Source organism: Tinamus guttatus, unplaced genomic scaffold (genome assembly GCF_059628265.1).
Source record: "Tinamus guttatus ecotype Peru unplaced genomic scaffold, ASM5962826v1 Tinamus_guttatus_pri_ptg000004l, whole genome shotgun sequence".
Taxonomy (NCBI): Eukaryota; Metazoa; Chordata; class Aves; order Tinamiformes; family Tinamidae; genus Tinamus; species Tinamus guttatus.
Genome location: NW_028288538.1, coordinates 13,784,595 through 13,812,342, shown reverse-complemented (window position 1 = coordinate 13,812,342; position 27,748 = coordinate 13,784,595). Strand labels below are relative to the sequence as shown.

The following is a 27,748-nucleotide window of genomic DNA, read 5'->3' as shown; positions in this document are numbered from 1 at the left end:
TTAGCTTGACATATTTATTTTTCAAGGGCAATAAATAAATGTAAATACACAAATTTGGAAAAATCTTAGTAACAGAATGTTTTTAAACAACATTCTGGCTTAAAGTCTTTGTTATTGACACTATTATATTGAAATATTTTCTGTTCTGCTTAAAGTAGACAAGTCGTCATGTTGGTGATCCTCCTTTACATTAATTTGTTGAAGTTAGGCTGCTGCAAAAGGAAAAAGAAGTCACCCTTGGCTTTGACAGAGCAAGTTATCTAAACTGCATATATTAAGTATTAAAATGACTTTTCTGGGCATGACTTCTCTAGAGAATATAGAGAAATTTGTGGGTTTTTTTTTTAATTAAACATCTTCTATCATTCATTACTTTGTTATTATAAAAAGGAAATGGTAACAAAAGTGAAAAAGAAAAGAAAAAAAGGCATGAAAAAAAGTGAACCAGACTGGCCCTTTAGTTAGTATAAGACTAATTGCTTTCTTTAGCAGTCTAATTCTCATTCTCGGTTTGTAACAGATTTGTGTGACGATCGATTCCAGTCACAGTGGCAAGTCTGCTTGAAAATTTTAAAGCAGCTTTTTACCTGTGGTCTTCTGTTCAGACATCAAGAATTCCTAACTCTCTTCCAGACGTTCTCAAACACCCATTAACTAGGAATGTCATATTCCAGCTGGCTGCCTTGGCTGTCCCAGACTAGCGTATACTAATGCACTTACCCAGGCCTAGAGCATGAATCAGAACTTGTCCAGGAGAAGCAGCCGTTTTCAAAAGTATCTACAAATTGCTAAATATAAATTTTATCAAAAAGGTTCAGCAAGAAGGTAATTGTAACTGACTGAATGGATGTGGAGAGGGGGAGTGTGGTTCCCTCAGAATTCAGGAAATACTCTGTTTCTGTGTTCTATAAATACTACAAGATGCAACATGTTTATTTGGTTCCCATAAATTAGAAAAATCTGGTTTCTACAGAAGTTTCCCCAAAACTCTAAATTAGTGATTTAAAAAATAAAATATTACACCTGACTACCTTTCCAAGCAATCTTGGAGAGCAGCCTAGCTTCTCTCTCACCCTTCAAAAGTGTGCTTTTTAAGAATACATGATTTAGAAAACAAAAATGTATATTTAACTACAGTACACTTGCTTAAATATACAAGTGGACGCATTAACATCATGTTAAAGATCAAGGTACTTCTGGAAAAAAGGCAGATAGTTATTTGAATTCTGCATTCTTATATAGAATAAGGATTATTATAGACCTTAGTTTCCTCTCATCATTAACTTATCATATGGAGAGGTCAATAAATAACTTATCTGGTCCAGTTTACCTACAAGAGAAAAAAATACTAAAAGAAAAAAATATCCTCTATAAAATTATTTGTATAACCCTGATAACATCTGAGTTTCCATACCCAGGTTTAATTGCAAGAAAAGCAAATAATATTCATCTTGCTCATCAATAAACGCCCCGTTTTCTTTAACACATACTTTTAGTATGACACCTACCAAATCGCAGGTTCGTGAAGCAAGATAAAGCTGGGGGTGCAATAATACCACTGATAGTATAAATCTTGGTTTAAAATCCAAACATACCAGATCCAGAAGCAAAGAAACCTGGACACGCTGAGGAGGCAGTGCCCAGCTGTTCATTGGGCTCTTGTGTTATGAATACCCAGCGTAAGGTATAGTTTCATACCATTAAAGTAACAGGATTCTGTTGTGCTAACATACAGACTTCCGGAAGGAGTCTGACACAAAACCAATTACTTCCTTTGTTTAGAGTAGAAGATAAAATAGCTTACTAACTGATGCAATGAGTAACGCATGTCACTATGACACAAAACTTGCCATGATTTGTGTGTTCAGCTACAAGGTGCAATATTTCTTATGACTAACTCAAAGCACAGCCGCATCCAACTGTGATTTGGAATTCCATCTCAAGCAGCACGCTCTATGACTTTGAAGAAAGTCTGTATGATTGTAACAAAGTCACCCATCCTCTCCTGAAACGTGAACAAAATCCATGGGGTAATCAGGCACAGGCGGCATGTAACGGGTTTGTCTTCCTTTTTACTCCTTGTTTTTGCTTCTGAGGACATGCACGTGGCTCCAGACTAAATCCGCTTCCTGTTACAAGAGAACACAGCTGTTCTTCTCTTTTTCTCTCTCCTTCTCTCGAGGCTCTTTGCGTTTGCGTTCACTATTCCCAGATTGTCTTCCACTTGCTGGAGAAGCAGCACCTTGCACCTGCTACATGGGGAGTGGCAAATAATGCAAGAATATTAGCTGATAGTCCAGTACTATTTATAGGCAAGTAAAGTAAGACCAAAAAAAGAAAAAAAATACAAGCAAATGTTAGAGCAGAATCTCCAGTTATGGCAGTTGAGTTCAGACAATGCCCTCAGAAGAGATTTATACTGGAATGTATTTTTAACCCTTTTTTTTTTCTTCAAAGTGAAAGAGCTCTTCTTGATTTTAATTTGCTGTCACCTCTTGTTCTTGCACGTTTGTGAATAAGGTTTAGCGTGACATTTCTCTCTTACCGATTCATGCATTTATAGGCTAAAAGTCAAAGTGAAGCACAGAATGAAAAATGGCGTAATGTAGGTAAAGAAAATATAAATAACAGGGCTTATTCAATGATAGAGCAAGCTTTATTTTTGTCTTAAATATTAAGCACAGTTATGTATCTACAAAACGATCAAAATATTTGAAAAAATCAGTTTATTTATTGAGAGTGATAGAACTGAACTGGAATCTAAGAAAATTTTTACTGGTGTTGAAAGAATTTTGAAATATGTAAATTCAGTCTTTACCAGAGATGAATAATAATAATAAAATCTAACTACATACCTGCTAATGTCAAATCACTTAAAAATTAGATTGTTTGGTTTAGTTTAGTATTGTTCATGTTTCAGGTGTGCTTTCTGTTCTTTCTCAAAACATTATTTAAAACATACAGTATTACTTTCTTCCAGCATAATCTCTTTAACCATAATCACTGTAGCCCTAACTCATCCTGTCATTCCAACCTAAACAGTATGAATGAGCTCTTGATGTAGAAGGCTAGGCAGACTTTTATTTATGTGGCAGGAACCAGGTGCTGCATGCCAACTACACCAGTAACAGCAGTATTAAAATTCCTGTATGCATCCCGTCACTCATAGTATGAGAACGTGAATAGTATCATTATATCTGTCTGAAATACCAATGAAGGTAGATTTGCCTATGTAACTAATAAGTTAATACTCACTTAAAGCTGGTAGTCATAATCTGCAATAGTGTTCTCTTACCTGGACTTGAGCGGCTGCTTGTTCCTGTTCCTGGTAGAACTGAGAAGCTCGTCTGTCCTCCTCTTCCTGGAGCTTCTTTGCTAGCTCCAGATCACTGATTCCTTCTGGGATTTGTTCCCAGTTAATCTCTTGATTTTGCTGCTCTTGTTGTAGTGACAATGCCATCAGATAATCCTAGGCAGTAAACGCATATAATGGCACTACGCATCACAAACAGGACAGGTTTGCATCACAAAAGGGAGAGGTTTCACTATGCTATTCTGTTTCCATGTAAAAGGCAATGCAATTAACATTTCACCTGAATAAATTTTTGGAAAAATGGATTCACGGAGACTAAGGCTGGATTTTTCCAACCTATTTGGGCTTGGGCTCACTCTTTTCCTTAAAGTCATGACAATACTTGAAAGGAGCACTTTTGAGAATCTCACCCTAAGGATCTAAAGACTTTTTTTATAGTCATATATACACACATCTATAAATATACACACACACACACACACACGCCCCTCAAAATAAACAGTAGTTGTTATATATAGTCACAACCAAATAGAGAAAATACAGCAGAAACACAGGAATACACTACCTGATCTATCTGATCCTGTTGCCCTCTGTAGACAGTTTCAGGGTCTGATGGTGGCCGTAGGTGGAATTCAGAATCACAGAAATTTCCATCACCATCCACATTGTGTAAGCTTTCCCAAACAACTTTCTCTTCTGTAAGAAAACCCTGGTCTGTCACCAGCAGGTAAAGCTGACCCTATGCAGAAGAATAAGGAAAACCTTGTAGGAATCATTTTTATTAGTTTAAAAATTGAGATATTAGATGGTCATTCCTGCTAACTAAACTGTTACATCTAGAAAACATTTCAGTATACAGCATGAGAAGATTCATTGTTAAAATTAACAATAATCAAGTCATTAGACAAATGTAGGCTTTTCATAGCTAGAAATTTATCTTTATTTCTCTTTTCATTTAAGAGTTTGAAATTATAAAATGGGGTCATCTGGGAATGAAAGAGACACAATACTAACAAGTCCAGAAGCCAAAGGAGGGAAAGGATGAAACACAAGTTTGGGTTGAAGGAATGAGAGAGGAGCTGAAATCAAATGGAAATTGTAGGACAGGTAGAAGGAGATAGTGCTGCATGTTTGTGGGACAACAACAAAACACAAAACCTGTGTTGAAAATCCATTTTGGATTTTGATTTAATTCTACCTTTTCATAAGGCTGGCAAGCGCTACGCTCCAAAGCAAGAATGTTGCTACTACTGACTACAGAGCACCCTGAGACAGAAGCTGCCATTATTATTACTGAATATACCAGATCAACATACTCAAGAGTGTCCAAAGCAAAGCTGGTTACAGCATATTCACTGTAAACCAACCAGATTATTGTCACATCCACAAAAAAATTACTATTTTATCACAGAAGTTTACAGAGGGAACTCAAAGCATTCTAAAAAGACAATGTACAAAAGAGACAGTTCCTGTTCCAATGACTTGTACAAAATGACAGTGTTGCTCCCCTTTTACACGTACAGAACCAGCTCTCTAGTTTCTCCCAGGTCATTAAAAGAATGTCTATAAGAGATCTCCAATCAAATCCAGGTATTTTCAACCCCAAAGCAGCCCAAAGCTTATAACCATCCCGTCTGCAGCTGAAGGGCCATACAGCTTCACACACACCCCCCTACTTGAAGGGTCACATGCAGCAGTGGCATTAGCAAAACTACCCAATGCCACAGGCAGGAGCAGAACCACCAGGCACCTCCTCATGCTCCACGTTTGGGCACGGCAGTAACCCCGGCACAGGCAGGTCACCAGGCACGACATAAATAAAATAGTCAGCTACAAAACTGAGCACATAACATGACCTAAGAAATCATCTTACCCTCAGAAGTCAGCCTAAAATACAAATAACACTTTTGATGATTAAAACCACCAAAAGAAAGAAAACAAAATAGTTTCACATTTTCAGTTTACATAGAAACATATTTCAGTGCCTTATGTATAAGAAGTCTGTTTAAACAGGGAAAAAAAATCACAAAAGTCTTAAGATAAACCTTAAAAGGTTTTCATACACTTATTTTGACCAGTATGCTAAGATTAATTAAACAAAAAAAGAAACAAAAGAGGATAAAGGAAAAAAGCGTCAAACTTTCTTCTGTAATGACACGTGCTTTGTATGACTTGTTAAACAGCTCTACAATATCAGTGTAGCTTATTAGTAATACTAAAGGAGGAAAACATTAATATTTTCATAATCACCCAACTACTGGAAGCTCAACTTTTCACATGAAATATTAAAATCTTCCATTACTTTTATAGGACTAGAATCTAATATCTGTTGTTCAAGGGTAAGTTATTTGAAATAGGGAGATTTTTCAGTTTTAAATAAAATTCATATCAACACTGTGTTTTACTTCAAAGTCCTCCTTAGTTGAACACATGAGCACGAGTCACTTGAGAGCTCTAATCTCTACTTCATATTAGTATAATTTTGACGAAGTTTCTCAAAAAAAAAAAAACCCAAAGATTCTCAGAATACTAATTCATAGCTCATCTCAAATCAGGAGTCAGCTTTTTTGTATTAGCTATAATGTAGCTACTTATATATTCCTTGTATCAACCTTGCTAGAACTTCTATTTTTATGTTCCTTCTTGTAAAGCACAGAGACCTCATGTGCAGAGGCTGTTTACGGGCACTGCTTCAGCATCCTTCATCTTCTTGTCAGGAGCTCGGAGGCTCACTTTGATGGCACACCTAAATCGGTGATCTACAAGTATCTTTACTGTGTGACCTTCACATTGCCTCTAAGTTAGATCTGCAGTAAATAAGGACGTGTCTGGTACCAGGAACCAGCCACCATACTCTAGCAGTTACCAGATCATAAAATCAGCTATGGCTTTCATCATAGCTTTCCTTCACCTTCACAAATTGTGCAAGGAGCAAAATAGCTATGAGATAATGACATAAAACCAAATGCAACATTAGAATTTCTCACTTGCCAGATCCAAGGGTTTTACGGTGCATTTGTGGTCTACTGAACAAGGTCTCTGCACTCCTGCTCTACTCAGCACAGCACGCAAGAAGAAAAGGGAAGCAGGGAACACACCGGCAGAATCAATAAGAAATTTAGTATTTACATGGAACTCAAAAATTGGAAGGAAGCAATTAAAAATCAAAAAAAAAAAAAAAAAAAAACACACACAGAAAGGTAACAGACTGTCTTCTGATTAATAGGTCAAAGTCCTCATTATGCATGTGTGTTCTAATCAGAGTTAAAGCTAAAATGGGCTGGAGCAGCATAGTAAGGTCATTTAATTCACCTAATGAATGTATATATTTCCAAATGTTCACCTTGCCAAGAATTATATACACTTTATGATGTACAAGTTGTTTCTACCTTTACGATATTTTAACGAGCCAGTAACTGCTGAAGTGGTATTAAGTCTATTCTGAAAGGGTTTTAGGTTCAGCTTTTAGGTTTATTTTTAAATGTGAACTTTTATAAATACTCAGTCTAACAGGCTAACACTGCCCAGAAAAATGCTAGCACAGAGTATACTGTAGTATTAACTACTAAAAACTATTGCTTAATAGGGAATGCAACATTAAAAACTCTCAAGTATATAACTGTTACAGAAAACTGTCTACAATAGAGGCATGAATTATTAAAATAATTATTATAAAAACTCAGATTGTAGACTAATGCCCAGATTTTATCGTTTCATATATAAAAGGCTTGAATAAAGTCAACTATCTGTGACAGTCTCCATCAGGCTTCTGATTTTCACAAAAATATTCTGAAGTGCAAGCAGATGTAAGCTACAGGTGATATTGCTGGTTATGAGAACTCATTTCTTGGGCTAATTTCATGACTAGATAAACTGATTAAAATATTTAACAACATTAGTATCTTTACACTACCTGCTCTGAGGCTTATTATCCAGTTTTTAGCAGTTTAAAAAAATTTAAAAAGTAAAACCAAAACTTTATATTGTAGAGGGAAACATTTTAAACATAATCCTTGAATGTCTGCGTGAATGTTCTCTCTGGATCAGACCCTTTGAACTTATGAAAGTGTTTTATGTTGATGTGAATTAGAATTATAATTTTGGAAATAATCTAAACTACCTGAACACCTCCACTGTAAGGGGAAACTAAGAAAATTTTCGAAAATATGTAACATAAGATTCAACAGACTAAGCCTCAGAATAAAAGCTATTCTCTTACCATGTAAGTGAAAATATGTAAATGTTTAAATATACATTGTCTGTATTATGTTTTTTAAGTCAAAAAGGAAAAAAATGTAATTACTGCTATGAAATAAATTTTGTACTTGGTACATATTGAGTTCTGAAATAGAAACCTGCTCTTTATTCAAAAACTTAGAATGCATCATTGCAACATACATACTGGAAACTCTGGCCAGGTGAGTTTGTTGTTGCTTTTCAGTAAAGTCAACAGGTTGCATAAGAGTCACGTCAGCAGGAAAAACGTTCTAACTGAACTAAGATATTCTTACCAAACTGATCCCCTCTTTACAGTCCTGTTTTTGTCTTGATCTAGGGGATTATCATGTGAAGCATTTATTATCTGTGTAACAAAAAGCAAAGGTAAAAACAAAAAAGAAAAAAAAAAGAAAATCACATCTTTTACTGCTGAAAATACTTACTGTATAATCACATGAGCCAAGAAAATTATTACTATGCAATTAAAGGGATAGGAAAGAAAAAATAATTAACTGAGTACAAACAGATAATTATTAGACAAATGATTAAGAGACTCATAACTGAATTCTCACAATTAACTAATTCTCACCACAGTTTGACAGCTATTCTATTGCAGAACTGTTAGCACACACACACACTCAGAACACGGAGTTGTTTTCTCACTTTCATATAAAACCAGTTTTAGTAAAACGGCCCTCCAAAGTAAATATCCCAACAGCAAGAAAAAGACCCTTTCAGTGGGATGTTGCTCCAATCTCAGTATAATCAAGTAAATAATTCTGAGTGTTACTTAAGTCTTGTATTTTTAATTGATTCAGCAAACAATGATAAATACTGCAAATGCTTTGTAATAAAGAGTTAAGCGGGAAATCCGACTTATGTGCACAAAGATCAGACTTTTTCTGCCTTAAAACATCCACAAGATAATCCCTCATTAAGGAATTAGAGCTAAGTGTGTGTATATATACAATAATAAATTAATAAAGACAGCACCAATGATGTCTAAATCAAGCTCACTAGATGTAATGTGAAGAAAACTGAGGGAGAGGCAGAGGGAGAGGGAACTGTTCACTCTGGCACTACAAATACTAAACATGACTCAGTCACAATCATATGGCTGTGATTTGGCCTCACTATAAAGGAGAATTAAGGCTGTATTCATTTAATTTAGTATAAAAAAATCAAGAACAAATATTTAACTTAAAATATCCCTGAACACTTTTTTTTTTTTAATTATTAACACTTGCACCTCAAAGTCCTAAAGCTGATTCTACAATTTAAAAGGATTTCGTAGTTTTCCTCAGTTCCTTTGAAGAAGCTCAGGGACCTTTTATTTTCTCCTCCAGTAAGTGCAGTTAAGATCAGCCTGTATTATACTTTCTTTGAAACAGTAAGATACCAAAATCCAATTGCTCTTGTTAAAAATCTCAGCTTCAGAAACGTAACATTGAACTTTACTTATGATAAATATAGATACCCTCCACGTGAAAGTGCACAGGTCAGTTATGCCTCAAAGTTTAAATATTAGTTTCACTAGGTACATTAGGATGCTCATGTATTATTCTAAGAGATTTTCACTACATATTCCAGCTAATTAATCAAAATTAGTTTCTGGAAATAACAGTTTCATTATGTTTACAGCATATAAATAATCCTCCTTTTCTGAACTTCATCCACTGTTTTGTTTGTATGACTCTATATATTGGTTTGGAAGGAGGAAAGAGCAATACTGCAGAAAACAGTTTACATAGTGGGTTTTTTTTTCTCCAAATAAGTTTGTGTAACTTTTTGCTGATGTTTTATCCTCTCTTCCACTTTTCTTACTGATCTTTCTCCAAAAAAGAGCCAGCAGTACTGCTGGGTACTGCTAGAATCGTGATATAAAAGAGAAAACTCCATTACAAATATACAGAGCTAACATCTAATCTAATTACAAGAAAGAGGAAAGCAGATGAAAAAAAGTCTTAACTTTGTAACAACAATGCACTTGATGCTGAGATCAGTATCCTGGAAATACAAAAAATACCTGGTCTTAGCAAAAAGCCAAAGTCAAGCCCATTTTTAGCTTCTTGATAAGAAAGAATACTTGGCTGCTGTAAAGCAAGGTAAAGCTGCATTTGTCTGCTCCTTTAATAGTAGATGTATTTGTAGATGTATTTTAAAAGTTATAATTACAGTACCAAGCGCTTAAGTACATAAATACAGAAGCACTTAAAACATTTTTTCCAGCAAGACCAACATAATCTATCTAGAATATCCTCTGAGCTAACGTGTTTCCTGCCCTTCCAGGTACCACTTGTACTTCTACTAAGACTTTTCTCTTTAAAAACAAAGTGGTAATTTTCTTCTCAAGAAAAGCAACCACAGAACAATGTTTACACCCACACGGCAAATATTACAACAGCTATTGCAAGATGTAGATTTAGAAAAATGAAGAGAAGCAACAGTTAAAAAAGTGTAACATAAGCAAGGTTCAGAGAATACAACCATCATCATCTTGGCCATGAACTCCTCCAGACTCTATTCCCCTCAATATATTCCATAATCTTTTTTTTAATAGGGTAGGATGTGGAGAGAAGGGGGAAGATGCTCTTTTAGCTATCTCCCCACGTGTTTTAAAGGAAGAGTATTATTCCACATAGATTTAAAACAAATCATAAATGCGCTCTAGGTAGTTGTTAAAAAATGCGTTACCTGTTTTTTCTGTAAGTTAATCCATTGTTTATAGAACCATTTAGAGCTTTAGCTCAGGTTATGAGCAATTATTCAAGATGCCAAAGGTTAACATATGACAGTCAAGATTAATAGATGGTGAAAAAGGACTAGTACTCCTAAACAAAAGAGTCAGCATCATTCATAGCATATGAGGTTGCCAAACAAAAGATGGTTAAAAAAATAGTGGCCCTTCCACATCTATGTATGCTACCAAAACCCTTTTTTTTTGGTTTTATTATCATTATTTATAAACATAAATGTACATTCAAATCAAAATTTAATAATAGCTAGCCAAAATGAAATTTCAAAACTGTCATGTACAACAGTAGGAATTTCCTACACTTACTACGTTGAGAGAAACATTTAACTACAGGTATGATTTGACACTACAATCCTAAGAAAATCTACCTAAAATGATTTGAGTTTGTCTTAAAATCATACCCCTCTTTTCAGGCAGGGTTTGACTACATAAACTGTCAGCCATGTAAAAGCACACTATCACTTCGATAGATGCAAAGTTGCTTTAGAACAAAGATGTTCCACCAGTGATTATAAATTTGCCAAAGAATTTGGCAGATTTGCCCAGAGTGGGAAGTCTCAGAAGGAAGCACCAAATTGTCACCGCTTCTACTATCCTGGGGTATTTCTTGCAACGTTTGCACCATTTGCTTTCCCAGTTTCAAACTCAAAAATAGTCTTTTACCTCATATTACATTAACGCTATATTTAGCAATTACATGCTGCAAGCATATTTATATAAACAAATTATATACAAACACATAAGACAGAGCTACATATAATATAGAAGCTACAATATCATTGAAAATAATAATGGATCCTGATATTTAAAACAATGATCAATAATTTGCAAGTAACATTTGCTCTAGACCTTACATTCACCATAAGACATACCTACCTTTAATAATAATATGAATTATTATAGAGACAGGGATAAAATAAGATTCACTTTGAAACAAAAAAGAAAACAACAACAAAATACAGTTGAATATACCTTATATTTAGTCATGGTGCTAAAATGGTTGTTCCTGAAGAACACACAAAGCTCTCCCTCCTGGACAGCTGAAGTCAACTCACACAGCCCATGGTATGTCAATTGTGTAGCTGTGTTATTTAGAAATTGTTCAGCTACAAATCCTACAAAAATAATACACACTGTTATGCATGTGTCTATCATGTGCTTTGTTAACAATGAGCCACTTCCCCCCCCCCCCCATCCTAAGTTTCAGGAGAATTAAATAAAAAAATATTTTCTGTTATTGCCTTGATTTCATTAGAACAAAGAAAGGAAAAACCTCACCAATTAGCACCAATGATTTATCAAGCTGGAGTTAGAAGTGAATCCCATTTTTACAGATTGCTTGCTAAAATATTTAACTTAATGCTTTTAAGTAAAGCAGTATGTAGGAGCTGCTCACCATACCAGCATGCTGCCAGCAAGCGATGGGTGGGTAGCAAAACGAGTCCTCTGTTTTACACCTTACAAGTGATTGTTGAATGTGGTGAGAAAAGGAAAAAGTGGGGAGAAGGGATTGATACGCTGACTGAAAAGGATGACTTAAAAGCATATGTCTATCTGCCTACTCTCACAAATGTCAGCAATCTACAATCCTCTTACTTCTGGAGACTGGTGGGTAAATACACCACAGAAAAAAAAAGAAAATCTCTTACAATTTAGTATACATCCCTGGGCAGTGGCAGGAGAAAGCATGCTAAATTGTAGATTCTTGTTCTTGGGAAAGACCAAAGGAATGCCATAATACACAACTGCTTCTCAAACTACCCTCACTACTGACGTTTCCTTTGATATAAATAGAGTTACAAAACACTTGACCTCTTCTGAGCTATTTTTAAGATCTATGAGAACCTCATGCAGAGGCATCACTTCCGAATTTAATTATAGTGTTTAAGACTTGTCAGTTTTGTTAACAACTGCCTAGCCAAAATACCTCCATAACTATAAAACAATGAGACAGAAGAGGTCTCTTGGCTCATATATAGGATATACTCCTAGTTCAGGAAACAACAACACCGTATTTATTGAACACGGCATCACATATCACAATACACTTCTTAAACACATCAGAGTAAACTGAAAACCCTTCACAAGCTGGACTCTCTACTGCTTTTCTCGTCTCGTTTTCCTTCTGTGGAGAAGGGTAGCTATTGAACACATGTTTTGTAGCATGCTTCAAGAAGGCCACATGTCAGCCTTTTGCTTGCCTTGCAGCTCAACCTGGAGAGCCGCAGTAAAAAGTCGAGCTGCTTCACTTTTCCAGCTGCTTCACTTTTCCAGCTGCTGGAATATGGATGCTGTTCAATACATACAGTTGGTTTGCTGCCAAGAAACACAAGAAAAGGAGGCTACAGCAGCAGTCAAAAAAGGGCTGCCTTTTGCCCTTTTGCAGAAGTTGTACACCACTGTCAACAGACTGCAAACTCTCTGCACTGGTAAGAAGGTGCCATTTTAATGTCACCAATGAGGGAGCATTGACTGATCAACAACTACCCCTTATAGAAGTGGTCCAAAATAAAAATAAACCAAAACCTATTATTTTGGATCACGTGTGGAGCCAACAAAACCCTAAGAGCTCCTCCAAAAATTCAGTCCTAAGTCCTCTAGAGTAACCAAAAAGTTATTTTCCTTCTCTTTCTCTACATTTAACTTCCCTATATATAAATTTGAGCAAAACAATAAAGATAAGATTTGTCCTATTCTCTTACTAGAATAATACCCCTTTATTACCACAAATGTAAGAGAAGAGATTCAGAGAGGGGAAAAAGAGTTGGATGTTCCCACAATTTAGCACTGTAAACAACTTCTCACATATTTACATACGTTATATCCACTTCCAATCCAATTATTTTTCTCTTTACATGTAGTATGTGATTCATGTTCAAATTGTATGAGATCGAGACATAGCGAAGTCGAAATTTAGATGTTGCCCATCATTTTTTTGCTTTCCCATGAAGGGAAGTTCTTCACAGCTTTTAAAAATGACCTATAATAGAACTCAAGAGAATGTGGCCAATCTTCGTTTCGAAAATTGCATCACAGAAGTTTAGAGGACCAGGACGGTGCTGTTTGCCTTCCCACGGGAAAGAAGATTAGTAGACACAATTAATCCAGTTCATGCCATTTGTATCACTACAAAACAGACACTACACACAGGACTCGTACAAGATATAAAATTAAGATTTGATAGGTTGGATTCTTAGAGGGACAGAGACAGAGAGACAGAAAACAAACACAAAAAACCTCCACAAAACTCCCGCCCCACACACAAAACAGACAAACAAACAACAACAACAAAACATACCAACCTTCACTAACCAGTTCACTGTTGTCTGACTGTTTACAAGAAATTATCTTTTCCACTAGTTGATTGTAACTGCAGTTACCAACTGCTTTTACAATGTCAGCAACCTGGTGCAGGAGAAAACAGGACACCCAAGTGAGAACATACCTTTATAGAGAACAGAAAACCACTGTAAGCCTCTTGCAATTATTCATAAGAATATAAGTTCCCTTAGAGAGAACATATTACCCCCTAAAAATAAATAGTAAAAAAGCCTTAACCCAGATTGTTACACATTTAGCAGTGCCAGATCCCATTTTGAATCCATAAGCTACAGTTTCTCAGCACAAGTTATTACTAAACTCAAGAAAGGAGAAGAGGGGGCTACGTTTCTACCAACTACTTTCTTCCATGGTGTTTGGAGTTTGAAGTATAGATAGAGCTTTTTCAAACTGTTTCTAATGCTCCAAGTCCTCAAAGCAGTGACTGGAAGAAGTCAGCCATAAGTGAAGAAGGGAGGAAAGTAGCTTTAAATTCCTCCCTGATAGGTGTTCTCCAATAAGCCTTCAAAATGAGTGATATACTATTTCTGGCAACTGCCTACATCCCTCAGAACAACCACCATCGCTTGTACCATCATGATTTCAGAGTAATATTTTGAAGCTAAGCTTGATTAAAAACCTAGTCTCCGCAAAGTTGCTGTACTTAACAAAAAACAAAACAAACAAAAACCCACAGTCTTGGCTCCCTTTTCCCTAAAGCCAATTTTACTGACATTAATACCACCATCACCATGTTCATCATCACTGACTCAGATCCACCCAACTCCAATTCAGATTAACAAGAATATGAAACATCTTCAAAAGCAAACAAAACTGGAATAATTTTAATTTCTGCTTGAATTACATTTGAACAAATAAGTTACCTGAGGGTCCACTAACCATCCGTGGTACAAGGGGATATCAAGAAGATCGAACACTATGCATTCAGGTGTGTACTCAAACACGCGCACACCCGTGAACTTCACGTTCACGTCCAGGCCTGTCTGCAACTTATGCAGAATTGCCATTGCATCGCTCATGTTCTGTCAGCAGAAGCAAACAAAAAGAACAGATGACTAAATACAGCTGTGAGCACTTGATGGTTACTCTCACCATCTTTCATCATATAGAATTCTTTAATTCAACATGTATATGATATATATATACACACACAGAGACATATGTGGTCATATTTATCACAGATTAAAACACTCTGCAAACCTGCAAAAGGGCAAATTCACTACAAAATTGTTCCAATAAATAGTCACATTATTCATGGCATATTACAAAGTAAGCGTACATTAAATGCAACAGTATTCAATTTCATTTTTGCATAAAATATATACTTAGAATGAAGTAGTACTGCTGTTTGCATCATCACAGTCTAGGAAGGCGCCAGTTGCAGACCAAAAATCGTATGTTTTGGGACTAACTGATAATGTTCAGATTAAGTATTGATTTATATTGAAGGAAAACAAAAAAAACTCTAGCAGCACTTGACAGGAGGACACAAAAAAGACACAACTCAGCAGTCTTCAGAACAATGGATTTGGATACAGTCCTCAGAGGGGCTTAATTTTCAAGTAGCTATATGTTTCTCAGAAACCTCAGGAAAATCATAAAGCACATGAGTGTTCCAGGAACCTATTTGCATCTAAATAATATTATTTCCTTAAGTATCTTCATATATGCACATATTGCTGCCTAGATCATCTTTTGAGCATACATGTAGTCTATGAATTTCCAGTTTACAGATAAGGCAAATTCTATAAAAGACGACTCCAATTTTGACTAGCAATTTGAAGTATTATTTAGGAAATATACTTCCCCCATGCATAAAGCAGTTAGAAGTTTGAGTGTGCATCTCACAGGATTGAGGTCAAGCCTGCAGCTTGAGTGCAGCAGTATGCATTAATTTTCATCACTGTGCCAGAAAAGATGATGTTTAAACTCCCTCAAATCAGGCGTATCCGACTGCTTCTTACTCAAGGATGAACCTTCCAATTTTACTTCCTGATTCGAATTTAAAAGTTTATTAGCTTAAGAAAAAAAAAGAATAACTCCTAGTTTTCTTATAGTTCTGACTGAATATTAAATAATCTGATTTTTTGTTGTTTCATAGAAAATTTTTGCTATCTTATTTTGGCCATACCTTCAAACAGTCTGTAGATTCCATTAGCAATCTATGTCATAAAAGTAACACTTATTGGCCATCTCAATATAAGTCTAAAGTAAACTGTTACAAAGATCAAATCAAGCAAAAGAAAAGATATGCCTAAAAAAAAGGACATTGCGGTTCTCTCAAACCAAAAATCAGAGTGATAAAATAAATCTCTTGATATGCAAGAAAGTATTTTCTACTGGGTGTGAAGCACCCACAGAGTATCATCAGAAAGTACTTGCAAAAGGTCCAGGGAAACTGGAGGGGTTTTGTTTGTTTTGTTTTCTTTAGTTAGTTTTGCAATATTAAGTTGCTGAAGAGGAACTCAGTATTACAATTATGGAGAAAAAAAGAAAGAGAGCATCACAAAAAAAAAGATTGGAAAGGAGGAAAGGAGAGACAGAAAATATTCAAATGATACAAAGACTATGAAACACAGTGTTAAAGACTTCTTCTTTTAATCACAAGAAATCAGAAAATGAAAAGAATGACAATTAATAGAACGAATTGAGTTGAGAAAGGGAGAAAAAAAAAAAAAAAAAAAACACAAAAAAGTAGTGACCATGGTGTTGACCATCTTTATAGAAGGAACACTGAGAAAAATAAAGAGGTAGGCCGACAACACGGATGTTGGTTATGCAGAGATGACTGATTTTATCAAATTAAAGGCAACTTACTGAATTGCAGCCACGTTCCAAACAATCAATTAAACAACAGCATAGCCAATACATTAAGTTGAATATTCATTCCTGCAGCATTACAATAGGGGAATGAACAGAGTAGATGGAAGAAGAATGCCAAACAAACTATAATATTAGAATGCAGGGCAGACTTCAGGACTTTTAAGGAGTTGGTCTATGCTCCTTGTAACTCAGCATTCTGAAGAATTAACAGTAATCAGTACTATATGTTTTAATCTAAGTAAAACAAGCTACATCATTCAGTACTTATCTTTTTTTTTTTTTTTTTTTTTTTTAAACACAGTTCTGTACCTATGATAAGAATGAGCATTACCTAGATCTTGGAAGATTTTCTTTTGGTATCTCTCAGACGTGACAGTACTCCAAAACAAAATGTGTATGCAAAAATCGTGTGAACATACACACGTGAAACAACCTAGTCTACAAATCTTTGGACAATACTTCAGACATGCGACAGCATGGATTCATTTACAAAAGCAGCAAAATTTTCATGTTCTTTACCCGCAGCATTTTAACCCAAGTAATTAAGCAACTCCTCTTAGGGATATGCAGCATTCCAACTCAGATATACCTATGCTTGCAAAGCACTTGAATAATAATGAAAAATAAAGAAATTTAAAAAAGCTTTACACTGCTGTAAAGGCAATAAAAGCCACAGTCTCCATTTTAGAGCAATGCTGAAGGGCTTCTCATGGAACACTTAACATTTTCAAATGACAGTCATTCCACAACTGCAATTTGGTTTGCTTCAAACACCTAGTTTGGGTACCATTATAAGCCCAGCCACAGAAGCACAGTTTATATTCGCACTGTGAAGATGAAGCAGCCGAGCTGAGCAGACCGCTGTGCCTCCACACCCACACCCTCTGCAACAGCAGCTCGATTACAGTGTTCAGTCTCAGGAACAAGTGTGCAGCAGAACCGCGTATAATCATGTTTTCTGATGAATGGTATTGGACTGTCTTTACTGCTATCTGATTTTCATGCTTACTGTCATCTTTCACCTCACTCAGAACAAATCTGACTTGCATCATACGAGGCCCAGCCAGAAGATGTGGCAAGGAGTCATTTACAGGCGCAGGAGGTGGTAGCCAGGCACAGCGTGTGGAACTGCATGCTGACCAAATTCCCACCTGGGCCAGGCACACATATTCCATTTTGTCAGCAATGACAAGCTGCTTCATGGACAGCAGGTTCTCAAGAACAGCACAGCTAATATAAGGAAATAGTTCTACTATATTTAAAGGGTCCTTATGAACAACAAATCAAATCCTGCCAGGGTATCTGACCTACGTGTCCGACCCATGCTCTCAACTAGCATTCCGGGCATTCCCCGTGCAGGTTGGAGAAGAAGTCTTTTATTAAACCTGCCCTGTTTAATCCTTTTTGAACCTCGAGTGCATGTCTCAATCAATATCCAGCCCTCTCTTGCCTGCCTTGCAACCACAATCATACCCTACATTAAGTTCAGAAAAGAAAAACAAGAAAAATTATAACTGCAAACAATAGGGTTTCTTCTCATTTTTAAGCATCATGATATAGATTAGAATTAAAATAATAATAATAATTTAAAAGTAGTTCTGCCAGATATAAGCCACTTTTTTAGGATCAGCTTCTTACCTGTTCATAATTTAGACGCTGAATTTCAGATATCTCTTTAGGTTTTGCATCAAGAATATAATCTCCTAAAAAGTGAAAATAAAACTTTGTTATGCTCAAAGTTTCAAGATTTCTATGAACACTTCTGAGTGAAGGCGATTCTGATCATTTATACAAGCATTCAAGAATTCTATTAAATTAATGAGATCCCACTGATTTAGAGCTTAAATTACCATCACAAGGTAGAATAAAATAATGAGTATAAAACAAAGTAGTAAGATTCTATCAAACAATAAAATTTTTCCTATATTTTTCTTTAGTTGTAAGAACCATACTGGAGCATGCTGGGCTGTCCAAGTTACAGGCTGGTGGGTTGGAAGCAGCTGCAAGTTTGCCAGAGAGCAAGTCTGGATGGACTTGCAGTGGCCTGCAAATGAGACAACTACACTGTGACAATTATAGCCATTTTTCCTGTTATTTTAATGGGATCATGCTTCCAAGAAGTGGAGTTATCGCAGATAATTAAAAGGCAAAACTGACTTACTACTTCCTGTGGCATATAACAAACAACATTGCAAGATATGAGTAAGTTTATGTCTGACAACGTGTTGGTGTGCTAAGCCATTCCACCTGTATCACCAGGCTGACTTACGAGAGCAATGTAGGAAATTTGTAAACACTGTTAAAGAAGAACTTAAGTTACTGTACATCATGCAGTGGTTTTCTTGAAGGGTGAATTCAAGTAAAGCTGAATGAATAGGTTGGCAAATAATTCATTAATAGTATTATGAGGACTGTATAAGTACAGTATATAATTTGATTTGACAAACTATCTATTGTCAATAATTACTAACCTAAATATTCCATCAACTGTTCAGCTGTTATGATTTCCATCATTGGTGGCAGTTTTATCTGGAAAAAAAAAAGTATATTCTCTTTAAAATCTCAAAATAATACCTTATTAATACATTCTACACTGCATTTCTGAAGTCTTCTGATCACATCTGGCTTTGCAATTTATAACAGCATCACCTGATGGGACCAAGAACCTTACCAATAACTCTAGAGAGATAAGACAGAAAATTTAAACAGGCATTTTGGTTCTCAGTGTACCACACACACCCAGTGCTTTCTCTGTCTCCACTTTTCACATGCAGCCTGGGCTTCCATCTCCTATCAAAACACATCACCAGCCTCTCCCTTGATCTCACGGGAGCTCCCACTGCTCCCCTTGTCAGCTCAGCTGCAAGGATCCACGATGAAGAGTTGGAGAACAGAAGATACACTTAGCTAAAAGACCTTTATCTTATTTATACAAGTTTCTGGCACCTTGAGTTTATTGTATTTCTTAACTGCCTGTCAACTCAAGCTGTAAACAGACAAGAAAAGGACCGGGTGACAATAACTGCTGAGATCGGGAACCCAAGACTCACACAGGTACGAGGAAGCAACCTTCCCCGGGGAGGCTGACCGAAACCCCCCGCATGTCCCCATCCAAGGGCCCTGCACTCACCACTCCAGGGTTTGGTTAGATTCTGTACAGGAGAGGCTGGACACACAGACCTTGCTGATGCAGCTTCTGCTCCCCTCTCCCCTGACCTATTCCTGTCCGCGTCACCTGGTGAAACCAAACAGTCTGGCAAGGGCCACGCACATCTTACACATTTTCCCTTTCATCTAGCTCCTTGGACAGATGCTTTGGGTACTCAGTTCCATATAATTTATTCATATATAAATCCCTGAAAGAGCTCTAGCAACAGCTGAAGTGCAAAACTCTTGTAACACCAAACATGCACAAAGCCACACTTCTGGCACTCTGCAGAAATAACATAAAACACTATTTTTAACTATAAAATAATTCATTTTCCATTAAATAAATATACATCTCACTTTTCTAGAATTAAACTTTGTCTCTCACTTCATTTTCTGATCTTCTTTCTCATCCTCTACCTATTTCAACACCTTATACCAGAAAGTCCAATATTTATTTTGAGCATGAGGAATACTCAGTTTCCTCAACATTGATGCTTGTTCTCCTTGACACGTATGCAGAAAGGCACAATGTGAAATTGTTGACTCATGCTTAAGCTTTAGTAACATCCAACTACCTTGCTGGGTTTTGAGGAGGAAGGAGGAAGTAAAAAGTGGTGAAAGAACAACATATCTAAAGGTTTCTGACGCAGCATCCCAAACTCAAAAATACAGTATAGTTACAGATTATACTGTTCAATTATATTTGAGAGGGTTTCCTTCACAACCTGAAACCTAAGTTATTTTAATCACTTTCCTGGAAAGAGAGAGGTAAGCATATGGGTTTCTGACCAAGTTCATTAAACCTGGAAGAGGAAAGAGGCCCAAGTTAATATTGTCTTGGAGGAAAAGCTACGCTGTTATCAAAATAGTTATGTATGCACTGGCTAAACAGCCTGCCCAAGCCTAGGTCAGAAATGGCCTGCTAGTGCCTGTCAACCAGTCTTTAAACAGTGGATATACAAGGCAGCTGATGGTATTGTCAGGGATCTGGGACAGGAAGGAAATTATGGTATAATGCTAGCGGAAGGTAGGGGGATATGTTAGCAAAGCAGGACATAAATTTGCCCGAAAGAAAACTTAATTAGAAAAAATATGCATAGCCACGTGAATTTTTTCAAAGCATTTAAAATGAGCTACAACTAATTACTACTTATAAAATTTTTTAACCTCTTCTAAAAACTTTAATTTTCACTAACACCCTATACACCAATGGTTTTCAGAATCTTTGACACTGCTCATAATATTCATACCGAGTGTGCACATAAATACAAAATATTGGACCATTAAGATAACGGGACTTAAAGTTTAAAAAGCTAAGCCCTGGACTTCCATTTCTGAACTGGCAGCATTTCAGCCCAGGCAACCATTAGCTGCCCACATCCGAGTTTGCTGTCCGGTTCAGTCCTGCTCTTAAGGAGCATCAGTGTAACAGCACAGAACAAAATTACCTAAATTACTTATGCCTGAAGTGGTTCTGGGCCCAGAAACAGCACAGATGCCCTGGCATAGCATGGAGAACGAACGTGCTAGCTTACTCCCAGCAGGACTGCAGCGATGCTTCTTGCAGGACGGAGGCTAGAATTTTGTTTGTGTTTAACGTACATACTGTATAATTATATGGGTTCTGTATATTTCAGCACTATGCTCTTGTAGCATAAAGGTGCTAAAATTTCAGAATTTATGGACTAAGGGAGATATTTTCCCTCACAAATGTAATGCTTAACAATTTCTCTTTTTATTGGAGAACCAGCGCAAATAAATGGGATCAGTGTCTGCAGAATCTCATTTATAGTTGGACATTCTAACGAGCTCAATCTCAAAATCAAGTCCTTAAATGCTAAGCAAAATCAATGAATTATTTCATTGCATAGTGACAGAACTGACATGTTTCATGGAATGGTGGCCCCGTCCTCAAAGAGTTTCCATCACAGACATAAATACTTCTGAACAGAACTGAATTAGGGATATATAAACATGATGCTATTTCCTAACTTCCAAGTGCTTCCAAGACTGCTTACACAACAAGAAACATACCAATAAAACAAAACACCCTTACAACCTAAAGGAGATAAAGAATCCATGCAGAGCTATACTCATTCTTCAGGAGTAGAAAACAATGTAAGCAACAACAACTTTGAGGGACAAACTTTATCAACAGGTTGCTGAGCTTTGTTGCTAGATTTCACATTAATTTCTCATTTTAAGGGTTTAATTTCACATCTAGTGTTTCTCTAACTCCCACCCATTTCCTGTATCCCTCTGTTCTGGTTTCCTGATCTTCCTCCCTAGACTCTCCTACCACCTCTGTCTACTTTTCCTTCTCCCTATTTTCCCCTCCCATTCTCAGGAACGGAAAACAAGATTTTTCTCACATAATCACAATGGGAGAAACAGTTGAGCTACCTTTGTAATAAAAACTAAAAAAGAAGAGATAAATAAAACTTCATATCAAACAGCTTCTCTTCAGCAAACCCATACAACTTCGATGCATTAGACTACGACCTGGAAAATTAAAATAACTTAAAATATTTTCAGCTGCTTTAACCCACTGTCCAGAAGTCCAGAGAGGCTTTAAAAATAAGTGATATAATCTTGCATTGAAACTAATACTTCTGAAAATACCATGCATACAAAAAAAACTGACCATAAAAATTTCTAATGACATCATAAAAATTCCTTATAGCCTCAGAACATGTGTGTCTCAAATATGCAAATTCAGCGTTCGGGAAAAGGAAAGTGGAGCTACAATCTACTCCTCAAAAAAAAATGGCAATTAATACTCCCTACAAATGTATGCATCTCTTGTCCTTGCAGAAACTGTTTCATAAACAATAAATAGTATGTGCTGTGACACCATAACCGCCCACCCACCCCATAAAACAGGTTTCCTTAGTCACTTAGATGAGGCTTCCTACTCTGGAGAAAGGATGATGTTAGGTTAATCTTACAAATGATGAATCTATCTCACTTGTACAGGGAGGAAGGTTGCGGAGGCCTTTCCTGAGCATCAGCAGACGTTCCCTGCTAACTCTTTTTCAGAGGCTGAGTTCATTCAAGCAACTCATGTGCACTCTGGCTATAAGAAGGTTTAGATCAGTAAAAAGGAAAAAGCAGATCATATGTAGAGGGCCAGCACTAGATCTCACCCTAAGTACATCTGCTGTGACAAATTAAATGGATATCGGCAGGTCTGCACGACGCAATCGCCTCTGCTGAGAAAGGGGCCATTTTCGTAAGAGTCTAAAACTAAGATCTTCTTACTAGCATTTTTTTAAAAAACTTTACCTCTTCTTTGCACCTCAGTTTGAACATATTTAAGCCTATACCGTTATAAAACATTTACTCACATAATTATTACAATTGCTCAGGTAGGTAATGTTCACAGCTCTGAAAGTCACTGCCATTTTATTGGAACTATGGCATATAGGGAACATAGCTCCCTAAGTCTCCAGTTTGGTGGAAGAAGGACTGTGATTCACAAAACCTTCTGAATATTCTGTCAAATGCACTAGTAATATTATTCTGCTACATAAGAAGCTGTTAGCACAAGATATGCCATATACATTAATTTTTCAAAACACTATTAATATTAGTCTTATTTACTTTCGTACTACATTACGTTTTCCCGTTAATTTATCTCATGCTTCAAAATGATTCATTTTTCTGTTCTCCAGCTATTTCAGATACTAGTTTCTGTGCAAATGGTTTTGGTTCACACATTGGTTTGGCTACACGACATCAACCTGCAGATCAGAGTTACATGGCATATTTATTAAGCTTTAGCATCTGATCCACTTATCACAGAATATATCCTGAGAAGGACAACTTAAAAAAACAAACAAATAAAAAAATAGAAAAAAAAAATGAATGTAGTGCCAAAACCTATCAAAAAGCAGTGCATGGACTGTGTCCAACAAAGATCATAAGTATGCCTAGAAATGCAAGCTTCACATTGCTAAACTTAACCATGTAATGAGCCACAGCCTTGCTGAAAACCTAAGGAGTCCACAGATTTAAAAAAGCTTAAATACACTGTGCTAAGCTACTCTGCATCAGAAGAGATACCACACGCATATGAATATATGTTTAAGGTCTGCTTCAATACTCCACTTGTGTTTTCTTTTCCATAAAAGACGCCTAAATGCTTACTGTGTGGTTTAGCACAACAGTTACTTTCCCAACTTAGTATCATACTGTTTTTGTAGGTTTTACACATTCAATCTGCTACCTCAAGGTTGCAAATTCAAACTCTCAGAGAGAAGTAGCTGGCTAAGCAGCTTTATTACAAGTCTAGTTTCAAAAACTGGTACTATTGAAAGGAAATTTAAATAATCCCCAGGAGTGCTACTTGAATTTCCAAAAATGCAAGCGTCGTCACAGCAATATATGGATGCAACATTCTTAAAGAACCAGTTATTTTAAAATAATCTTTATATTTGTTTCCTAAATAGAGATCTTAAATCTGATCTCAAACACACCTCTGAAAGACATAATAAAAAACAAATAATGAGTAGGAACAGAGAACAATCTTGCTGAACTAATGAAAAAAGGGTTTTTAAAACAACTAGGAAAAAAAAACCTTTTTAAATATATGGCACAAGTACTTGAAGTACCTGTTACCACAATTATTGCAGTCCTGTAAGCAAATCAACAAAATACCTATAGAATTCACTAAACCAAGACTCACAAAAAAAAAAAAACCCTACTTGTTTTGAATGAAGACAATGGGAACTGTTAGTGTAAGGATCAGAAGCTTGGAGTCTGAAGTTCTGAAGCATCTGAAAAGTTGAGTCCTCCTTAACATATCCGAACGTTAACCTGAGTTCTTGGGATTAACAACACAAAAATGTGCCTGTGACTATGGCTTACATATCTTCTGGATACTTAAGAAGAAGCAAGTAGATTCTTAAGAAGATTCTTAAGAAGCAAATAAAGTATTGGTTTTTTGAGCAAAATGATTACATGCCACATATTACCAAAAAAAAAAAAAAAAAAGTACGTGAACTCAACTTAGGCTAATATTCAAGCACAGTACTGGAAACCACAGTATTCAAAACTATCACTGCAGTCCTGGGATAAGTGAAATATGAATGTGACATCCTATGGGATATATCTTTGAAAGCCCGAAAGCTAGTACAGTAACTTTAATATTTCTCAGTTTTGAGTGCTTGCACTTATCTGAAGTCACTGGAGACCAAATTTACCTACAGTAGGAGCAAAAATCTCAACCTGGAGAGGACAGAGTTCTGAAAAGGGAGGTTTGTGGCTGCACAAAAAATGGGTGCATGTTTACTACCTTACTCCCTATTACACCTTTACTACTGCCCCCTTCTCACTTCCTTTTTGCTCCAATGTTCTTTGCAATATGTAACTTCTATTCACCTAAGGCATACTATGGTACTCTCACTCTGCTTTTGCCTGCTTCCGTCAGCTATTCTGCTCCCTTGTTGCCAAAATACAATTACCTAACCCAATCTAGTGTTCATCTTGGTTCAGGAGAAGCAAGAAGAATGTAGACGTCCATCCTCAGCCTTGCCATGCAGCTGGCTACTGTCAATGATGGGCTGCCAATAACTTGCCACTCCAAACAATGCCAACATGCTTCTTGACCAAAAACTGGGGAAAAGAAAGGCTAGTGTGGAGAGGCACTAATTAGGAGAAACAAATTATAGGCAGGGACACTATATAACCAAGAAGGGCAATTCTGTTCCATGTGTAACCTTTCATTACAGGACGGCTTACAAAGGAAAATCCTGGAACTAGCCATTTATTCAAAAACAACACTACACAGAATAGCAACTGAACTAGTTCTCCAAGGCCCTGCACTCATCCTTAATCATTAAAGGGAAAGCATGGAGAAAGAGAGGGAAAAAAAAAAAAGAAATCTAAAAGGCTTTTGTGCTCAATTGAAATAGACAGAACCTACGTAAGACAATAACTTAAAATCATAACCAGCCTCCCTGTACTACTTTCACTGATGTCTAAGTATCTACAAAACTCACTGTATCCATAGCTTTTGTCCTGATGTATGAAAAGTCTGGAAAAAGAAACAAACCACAACTCAAAGAAAATGCCCATAACGGTCTGAAAATAAACCGTCTTCCATCAGAAACATCTACTGCACTCTATTTCCTTGAAAAAGAACAAAAGATGGAATGTCTCAAGCAAGCACTTCTTGCACAGCTTGACTGTTGGAAGGTTCACTCTCCAATTCAATTTTAAAAGCTATTTTTCCTTTTGTTTTGTTTTTAAGTGAACATTCCTCTGGTTGGTGGTTTTCTCTTTCAGGTACTGTTCAACTAGATACCAAAAATCCAAAACATTCTTTTCTGCATCTTCTTAACAAGAAGTAAAACTTTGTTGTGCTTCAAAAACCATATACAACTATCAACACACAGGGAATGCAACACATTTTACATATCAATGTACAGGTGCAATATCTAGCATTTGTACCCTTCCCTTTGCTCCCACACTGGCTTGCTTTGATTATTCAAGTTCTATGAGCGCATGCCTCAATGCTTATACCAGGAAGTAGGCAATAAATCTCACACCAGAGTTTACAAAATACCTTGACTTATAAGCCTGAACTTCCCAAATATGTCCTTTTTTTTTTTTTTTTTCTTCTTCTTTTGGACTTTTTTCCCCGTGTCACCTGTTACTCCTGTGAATGGCTGCCTACGCTTCCAATACCAAATCTCTCTCCTTTGAGACTACAACACAAAAAGCTTTCCTACTGCAAAGCACCATTTTACTGTGCCCCTCCTGATTTGGGGTTGGTTTACTAGCATTTGGGAGGAAATCTTTCTTGGTTCGTAGAGCACAGCAACCTACAAGCTGCTTTCCACATCCTTTCTGGACATAAACACTAATAACTACATTACGACATATATTTAGATTGCTTTCCTTCAATTCTAAAGATTTAGAGTTAAAATTTAGAATTATTCTAAGGCTAGAGGAAGTCATTAACCAAGGGTGGTATCACACCACAAAAACATCCAGATCTCAAAGCTGTGCTTGATAACAACCTGATTTACTAATTACTTTTGGAAGGAACATATACTGCACAACAGTACAAGCGCATTACCCACTGTGGAGGCACCTGTTCACACAAATCTGTATTTTGTCAGATTCTGCCTACGTGCAATTATATAACCTATTTTCAAAAACATTGCTTCTGCTCTTCCTACTATAAATAGAAACGCTGTTTACTATAAATCTGCACAGAGCTGCGAACAAAATGCTGTTTAGCAAAGCACCATCTCGATGGGGATTTCTGTTTTAACAGGGGACCGCACAGCACAACGATACATGACAGCAGTGCCCAAGCACCACACTAGTGAGACGACAAGCTCCGATTTGCTCCCCAAGGTGGGATGTCAGAGCAGAGCTAAGTTCGTGGCCGCGAGCACAAGCTCTGGGCACTGCCAGCCGGGCGCACGGTACCTTCCAGGCCAGGAGCAGCACGTTCATGATGGCCAGCAAGGGGCAGGGGCCGTTCTCGTTCTGCGTGATGACGGGCGTGTTCTCCTCCTTCCAGCGCACCCACTTGATGTGATAGACCGACTGGCCCGGGAAGCGCTCCTTGGAAGTGGGCAGCGGCGCGCCCGCCGCCGGCCTCTCCTCTGCCGGCCTCTCCTCCGGCTCCGGCGCCGGGCCCGGGGCCGCGGCCGGGCCCCTCGCAGCGGCGGCCGCCTCCTCGGCGTCGCTGTTGAGCTCGGAGCTGCTGGGGCAGCCGGAGTGCAGGTTGGAGAAGGACTCGAGCGAGTCGAGGCTGCGGGACTCTTCACCGGGGGGGCTGGGGGCGCCGCTGCTGCCAGAACCGTTGCCGGCCTCGCCGGGGCCGCTCTCCGGGACGGTGGCCGCGCCAGGGCTCTCCAGGCCCGCGCCCTCGGCCGCAGGGGGCGGCGGTGGGGCCGGGTCCGGCTGCCCGCCGCCCTCCTCCGCGGGCCCGTCCCTGCCGCCGCCCTCGCCCGCCGCCGGCTCTACCGGTAGGAGCTGCCCCGCAGCGCCCCCGCCGCCCCCCGTCAGCGAGGCCGGAGGCGGCGGGGGCTGCGCCAGGCCCTCCATGCCCGGCCCGCCGGCTCTGCCGCGCTCTACTCGCACCGCAGCGGCGGCTCCTCCGCCAGCAGCGCCCGCGACGCCATGACAGG

General features: G+C 37.6%; 1 protein-coding gene across 1 annotated transcript; it reads right to left on the bottom strand.

Moving 5' to 3' along the window:
* MINDY2 (MINDY lysine 48 deubiquitinase 2) lies at positions 1 to 27,748 on the bottom strand. Its single transcript, XM_088519711.1, has 9 exons — positions 27,042 to 27,748; positions 18,920 to 18,977; positions 18,087 to 18,151; positions 14,489 to 14,647; positions 13,589 to 13,691; positions 11,259 to 11,401; positions 3,879 to 4,052; positions 3,296 to 3,469; positions 1 to 2,252 (listed from the first exon to the last, which is right to left on the bottom strand). The coding sequence occupies exons 1-9, from the start codon at positions 27,663 to 27,665 to the stop codon at positions 2,133 to 2,135; spliced, it is 1,620 nt and encodes a 539-aa protein (XP_088375837.1). The 5' UTR covers positions 27,666 to 27,748; the 3' UTR covers positions 1 to 2,132.

Bases quoted from the DNA above. Each gene is read 5' to 3' on its own strand.
- MINDY2 (XM_088519711.1), bottom strand. From the start codon at position 27,665: ATGGAGGGCCTGGCGCAGCCCCCGCCGCCTCCGGCCTCGCTGACGGGG. The intron at 18,152-18,919 runs GTTAGTAATTAT...TTCACTTTTTAG, and splicing joins ACAGTTGATGGAATATTTAG to GAGATTATATTCTTGATGCA. The intron at 11,402-13,588 runs GTTGGTATGTTT...TTATTTTTGTAG, and splicing joins CAGTGAACTGGTTAGTGAAG to GATTTGTAGCTGAACAATTT.